Genomic DNA, 7,307 nt, shown 5'->3' with positions numbered 1-7,307 from the left:
AATCCGAAATATAAGTTAGGGCATAAACATGTAGGTCAAGACCCAAATATATACAACAAACAAAAAGTTCTTATACAAATCTTACTGTAAGAAACATGCGTCCGAACAATTATAAAAAACAAAGGATGGTACAAAGACCATAGCAGAACTAAGTTTCGAAACTAATAAGTTTATAAGAGAAGTGGATGGCTAAAATATTTCCAGACCGTCGATCGAATAACAACCAAAGACCGAATGGCAAAGAATACCAAGACTTCAGGATTCCCGACCAACGGCCTCATTAGCCTTCAATGTAGAAACTTGGAGCTTTCTGGTAGTTTAGGCATAATAGTTCAAGCTTGTTTTCTTCTTGGCTTGAACTTGAATGATCCCTTCATTGAAATCCTCGTGCATCACCTGCACAAAAGAATAGTATGTAAAATAGGTTCTAAGAACAAGCCATGTGAACTAAAACTAGTTATGAAAAGGATAACAAGGAACTACAGACAAATATATATATATATATATATATCAATGATATTTTGCTCTACATTATTGACAAGCCTTTCCTAAAATAGCAGTTCCCGAAAAATAATTGTGCGATAACAACTAGCATTTAAATATAATATGCTGCTGACTTGGGAAAAAAGTTCATGTAGTAGCGCAATTGATAACAAATGAGAGAAATAAACACCTCAGTGGCGTCTCGGCGGAGTGCAAGCATGCCGGCTTCTACACATACTGCTTTCAGTTGAGCCCCATTGAAGTCATCTGTAGACCTAGCAAGCTCTTCAAAGTTCACATCCGGATGTACATTCATCTTTCTCGAGTGGATCTGAGTGAGAAATAGAAATCATGACCATGATTCAGATAAAGTTATTCATCATCATAAAACGATTGACTGGAAGTGCCAAATTACCTGCAAAATTCTTGCCCTTGCCTCTTCAGATGGATGAGGAAACTCAATCTTGCGATCTAGACGCCCAGACCGCATCAAAGCAGGATCAAGAATATCAGCCCTGTTAGTTGCTGCAATGACCTGCAATTACCATAGCCATTAGTGTAAACATTACAACACCATCAAATTCAACCGAGTGAACCACTAGACACTATTCAATTGTTTATGATCTAGACAGTTTCAAGTATCAGAGCATCTAAAACAAGAGCATCAAAAGAAAAATGCATAATGATGATGATGATGATGTGGCATTTGGCACTTGGTGGTTTAGGCTGCCAAGAAAATTGCTCTATAGAGATCATATCAGTGTGGAATATGTATATGTATGTATATATCTCATAAGCCCTCTGCAGGTATAACATGATTATCCTATTTAAGAAACTCATGTAGAAAGACCATCCACCCGCACATGTCACAAGCATAAAAATGACTGTTTTCTCTTAATGTAAAATGGTAAAAGAAATCCCACCTATCAAAAAACATTATAAAGACCGAATGAGAAAATAAATTCCAAAAAAACTTCACAAACATATTCTACCATAACAAACAGCTTTCTTGATAACAATTATACAGCAAAAGGAGGAACATCAGTAGCCTCAACCAATTTTCAGGTTTACGATTCTGTCGATTCAAGACTCGAATAGGATTTGAATATGTAACTAACTACAAAATTTATGGTTCAAAAGGCATGGTCAACTACTACATTACAGAGAAGGATATCTAATCATGCCATAAAAGGAATCACACAACAGATATCTAAACTAGGGCTTTCCAAGATTTTTTCTGCCCTCTCCTACATGGTTGCAGGTGCATAGTTATGAGGCCAAATACCTTATTTGCAAACTGTGTAATAAATTAACAAAACCCGAAGGCACTTCACATTCCCATTGTAGTTTACCTACTAGTGTACTAGCGTGAATATGATCTCCACCAAACATAGATAAGGCTTCAGCTACTACACAAAATGCACACCATGATTTTTTTGTCAATCAATAACTGCATGCACTGCACAATGGATGTGAAGAAGTCCGCCGTTATCATGACAATAATGAGCCAAGCTAGTATTTGCAGTGAAGGCCCCTGTTACTTTTACTATGTAGGATCCTTCTACAGATCAGTACTGCAAATGCAAGTAGCGCTATTTCCTATTTACTAAGCACAAAACGTATAATTGTTTTGAAAAATTAAAACTGGACCAACTCAGTGAATATTGAAGAATGAAACTATATACTGGTCATAAACATCAAACCTAGAGCCCAGGTTCAATAAGGAATAAGATTGCAGACCTTTATCCGCTCATCACTACTAAAACCATCAAGTTGATTCAGCAACTCCAACATTGTTCGCTGCACTTCTCTATCTCCACTCACTTCACTGAAATACATCATGAAAAGCAGTTACCCAATTTGTAAAATATAACAGCAACAATGTTGGCTAATACTTGATGAACAGTAAACTTACAAGTGGTCATGTGGCTTGCTACAGGGTATATTATCCTAATCTGTAAGGTTTTAAATTTCAACTCAAACAATTCCAGTAATTACTATGCAACATGTTAAAGTAAATCTGATATTAAGTTGCTTAAGTAATAGTATTAAAGTCCAAAGTGGATTCTAGCAGTGTGGCAATTATGTCTCCAAACTGTAACTGCAAGTACATTTTGTCTTTGTCTCGAGCAAAAAATGAGGTATTTGATCAGCTGCGGTTTAGACTTGAGATAAAGGTGTTATTCCAACAGCAAAAGGCTATTCAGATGCTCATACAGCTGATCTGAAAGTTGGAAGCTAGAGAAGCCAAATTCAGGAGAATACCTGTTTCACCTTCCTTGATATGAAAATTGAGGGGGGAAAACCGATATGGTGTTAAAAAATAATATCCACGGTTTCAAGTTGCATATACATCAGTCAGATGCATTAAATATGAAATCACATCTACCACTAGCATGGAGCCTTTCACATGAAAGACCATGTAAGATAACCATTAAATGTGCTGGAGACTGTAAGCCAATAACATGAGGTATTTTTTTAGCATACCTATCAAATCGCTTTGTCCCAATGGCATCAATCTCATCAATGAAAATAATGCATGGAGATTTTTCCTTTGCAAGCTGGAAGGCATCACGAACAAGTTTTGCACCATCACCAATGAACATCTGGCACCACAGAAATCATTAGTGGATTACTCTTACAAATGTTTTCACTGAGACAACGGTTCAATGCTCCAACAAAAAGCATTATCACGTTTGTCATACTGTCATAATCTTAAAAAAAAAGAAACAAGCTCTGCATGCCTTGAAGACTAATTAAGTCTTTGCACATTATATTTATTAATAAAAGAACTTTAAGTAACCGCATGTAACTTAAAGGCCTGAGACAAATAGTAAAGATGGAAGAATAGTTAGCTTTGTTGGAAGGCACACAACACACATCTCACGGCATAAGGAGAATAAAATAATGAGATTGTACAGATGTAATGCTTGATCCATAATTAGAATTTCTTCTAAGCTCACTTAACTCATTTAAGCAATATCTATATTCATATCATTGTGTTTGATCCACCTTGCAGTAACAGTGGATGTGACCTAGAACATGAATATTTAAACAACACAGATTCACAAAGAATTCAACTCCCAGCTTCCTATCTGCATGCATGTTATACAAGTGATAAAAAAACATGACACCAACATTTATTTGGTGCAAAGAAAAGTTTACAAGCAATCAAGAGCTTATTCAGATCTATATAATCGATGAAATCCAGGCTAACCTGAACAAGTTGCGGCCCAGCGAGCTTCAGAAAAGTAGCATTTGTCTGTGCTGCACAGGCACGAGCCATCAATGTCTTTCCTGTTCCAGGAGGCCCATATAAAAGAACACCTTTGGGCGGACGAATTCCTAGCTTCTGGAACCTATCTTTATGGGTCATTGGCAACACTATGGCCTCAACAAGTTCTTGGATCTACCAAATGTTCAGAAATGAGAAAATTACCCAAAAATAAATAAGTGAATAAAGAATTATTGAATATATAAAATGAAATGCATCATAATTATCACAAGAAGTGGTTATACTATATGATGTTGGAAGAAATAATGTACACTAAATAGAGGCCATGGTATCAATGTCAACGACAAAAAAGTTATGATGGTATGGTAGATAGCATGAAAGAAAGACAAATTGCAAATCTTATATTACTTCAAACTCTGCCAAATGGAAAGAAAAAAAAAACCTAGAGATACCAAGCACCATGTCAATAAATTTACAATATGACAAACTGGAGCCAGAGTTCAACTCTCCCATGTCATGTATGTAGGAATTTACCTGCTTCTCAAGGCCACCAATATCATTGTAATCTTCAGTAGGTTTCTCATCAACTTCCATTGCCTTCACTCGCGAGTCATATTCTGATGGAAGAGTGTCTAATATCAAGTAACTATCCTTGTTTACCCCAACCAAATCTCCAGGTTTTAGGGTGTCAGGATCAACTAAGCCAACAACAGGAAGGAAGATTGTCTGTGATCAGAAGACAAAAAATAGATTTGTCAATATATATACACATATATAGATTAGATAAATAGGAATTGATGGATTTGTATAATACTTGGGCAATCAAGATAAATACAGAACATTAAGATGAATGGAAGCTATGCACTGATTAAACTTCGAAATAGTTTAAAACTCCATGCAGGAAAAGACTGCCGGGATAATTGCATTAATTGCATTCAAAGTCCCTTGCAAATAACCTAGATCAATAATAATAAGTTTTATAAGCCTATAAGAAATTCAAGCACACATTAATCACCTCCAAAGATGAATTAAGGCACTAAGGCCAAGTTTTATTAAAACTTGCTCGCAGAATTAGATTCCTTTAAATACAAAACACCAAACAAATCTCCAGCTACCAAATAAAATCATAAGGAAAGCGAAATACAAATGATACACCAAAAATGATGATGGTCCAAAGTGCCATTAACTTTTGCTGCCATAATATGCTATTAAAATACATGGATGAAGCATTTTAGTTAATTAGGATATTAAATTGTTAATAATAAATAATTGAACTTTCACAAATGTACCTTTCCAGGCAGACAAACAAACAGATGGCAGAGAAAAACTATAGCTTACTTGGCGTGTTGAAGTTTTTAAGACGACACACTTTCCCTTTCTCTGAGAATCTAGATCAATGTTAGCACCATCTTCCTCAGCTTCCTCTTCAGGATTCATTTCCAAAATCTAAATAAAGTAAAAAGACAAGAATAAAACAGTTAAGTGGGAAACAAGATGCATCACAAAGAAGACAAACATGGAAATGCAATCAACACCAAAATACAAAATTTCTCCATGATTCAGCATTTAATTTCCTACCACAAGGCAAGGAATGACATATTTCAAGAAGTAGAATTCAAAAGTTCTACTGTGATCCAAGCAAACGGGTTAACCCATAGTTTATAAACCATGGCAAAACCCTGTATAGAACTAGTTGAAGTGTTCTCTACAACAAGTCTATTAACTGTTACCCATCTTTAAGAAAAATATGGCAGCTGCAAAATTCTAGCACCAAGCACATATGGGCTAGAATATTGTCAGGATCTGAAAAGAGTACCAACTTCTCCCTAAGGCAATGAGTGAATGATGTTCGAATTTCATTTAGCCATTTTGTCCTAATTTGCTGTCAAAAAATTAAAATCATTCAAGTATATACAATGCCTTAAAGTTTTGCTTATGTACATTGTATTCTGATACTTGGCCAATAGGCAAACATGATGAAAGCAGTAATTTTGAAGATAAAATACTAACTACTGAACTTGTAACTACAAATATATCCACATGTAACCGATTTATATACTCAAATCCTAAAAATCCACATCCCAGACATGCATAAAACATGTGAATCTCCGAGCATCAAACCAATCCATCCATAACCTCCAAATGGCGTAAAAAATTCCCATTACCTCGACGATGTTCCCGACGAGGTAAGGCAACTGCTTGTTGAGCTTGATCTTCTCCTGATTTTCCTTGATCTTCTCTTTGTAAGAGTCCAAATCAAGATTAGCCCGCTGCAAATCCTCCTGCCAAAGATGTCCACGATCTCGATCAGAAAAAAGAAAAGGACCAAAATCAAAGAAACCCTAGAAAAGTTAAGACGGCGATTAGGGTTTCACCTTGAGGATCCGGATCTCAGTGTCGAGAAGCCGAGAGGCTCGGATGATGTCTTCGGTGGACATGGGAGCGATCTGATCGTCCTCGAAATCATCCATTGCAGCGGAAGACGCCATTGGAGAAGAACAAGATGGGACTCGCGCTCGGAAAGGGAAAGCCTTGGGCAACAAGAACGAAATCGATAGCAAGTGTATAAAATGACGGGATTTATATTTCACACCCTACAAAATTAAAATTACTTTTAGCCCCCTCACTTTTTAACAATTTATATGAAACTCTTGGACAGCGATTGATAATTCTATTTTATAAATAAATATTTTTAAAATTAAATATAGTGCGCATAATTTTTTATTATAAGACAAATATATAGTTTAGTACAACCAATCAGCCACGAGGGCAGAATAAATAAAGATTAGTGGTAAATCTCCACATTGTAAGTAAAAATTCATTGTGTATAGTGGTGGAATCGACTCTTTGCACAAAAGTATTACATAGTTCTAACTTGACAAGTGAATTTATAACTCAATTCTCATATTGCCATGGTGGTATGGGAGCTCAAGTTTCTTAGTTCCCAAACTAGATAAGTTCTTGGTTCTCGCCTCGTCTATCAAGGCGAGAACCAAATACTTACCTAGTTCTTAAATCAAACAAGTTAAACTCATAGCATAGTGCCATGAAATGAAACACATTATCAAATGTTCGATTTTTAGAATGTTAAATTTTCCAACAATCCACGCAACGTTGGATGCGCATTTGTAAAAAAAAAAAAAAATATTTAAACATGAGATGAAGTATAAAAACATAATAGGTTAAGGTCCCTGATCATTGGTCCAATTAAAAAACACTTGCTAATTAAGAAATCACTCACCCCACCCCATGCATGCAAAATATGCATCATCAACATTGTAGTTAACTTTAGTCCTTAATTAATTCTCACACATATTCGCTAAAGAAAACCACCTCACCTTGGTGTTTTTTTTTTTAAATAAATTGAATAAATCATAAATTTATTAGAAAAAAAATAGAAAACAGAAAATACCAAGTACATAAACCTTGGTTCTTCTCTCCTTCATTGTTGTCCTCTTTGTTTAATTAATTAATTAATTAATTAACAATACAATGGCCGTCCTATACAAGAAGCCAAAACTCGTCTCAACTCCTCCGTCCTCACTTCCCTTCAAAAACACAAAACCCAAATCACCAATTAATCACAATA

The 7,307-nt window shown here is 35.5% G+C and overlaps 1 protein-coding gene across 1 annotated transcript; it reads right to left on the bottom strand.

The window, feature by feature from the left end:
• On the bottom strand, nt 1-6,268 carry LOC120267091 (26S proteasome regulatory subunit 6A homolog). The gene is made up of 10 exons (XM_039274790.1): nt 6,094-6,268; nt 5,884-6,000; nt 5,057-5,164; nt 4,253-4,444; nt 3,701-3,892; nt 2,971-3,089; nt 2,224-2,311; nt 899-1,018; nt 674-814; nt 1-396 (listed from the first exon to the last, which is right to left on the bottom strand). Exons 1-10 carry the CDS (start codon nt 6,205-6,207, stop codon nt 319-321), a joined length of 1,269 nt encoding a protein of 422 aa, XP_039130724.1. The 5' UTR covers nt 6,208-6,268; the 3' UTR covers nt 1-318.
• Between the last annotated feature and the right edge of the window lie 1,039 nt (nt 6,269-7,307).

Source organism: Dioscorea cayenensis, chromosome 8, assembly GCF_009730915.1.
Source record: "Dioscorea cayenensis subsp. rotundata cultivar TDr96_F1 chromosome 8, TDr96_F1_v2_PseudoChromosome.rev07_lg8_w22 25.fasta, whole genome shotgun sequence".
In the NCBI taxonomy this organism is placed as follows: Eukaryota; Viridiplantae; Streptophyta; class Magnoliopsida; order Dioscoreales; family Dioscoreaceae; genus Dioscorea; species Dioscorea cayenensis.
The sequence above is the reverse complement of the archived record's forward strand: the minus strand, read 5'-3'. Positions and strand labels throughout refer to the sequence as shown.

Bases quoted from the DNA above. Each gene is read 5' to 3' on its own strand.
- LOC120267091 (XM_039274790.1), bottom strand. From the start codon at position 6,207: ATGGCGTCTTCCGCTGCAATGGATGATTTCGAGGACGATCAGATCGCT. The intron at 5,165-5,883 runs GTAATGGGAATT...TACTTTATTTAG, and splicing joins TCGTCGGGAACATCGTCGAG to ATTTTGGAAATGAATCCTGA. The intron at 4,445-5,056 runs GTAAGCTATAGT...TTCTGATCACAG, and splicing joins TAAAAACTTCAACACGCCAA to ACAATCTTCCTTCCTGTTGT.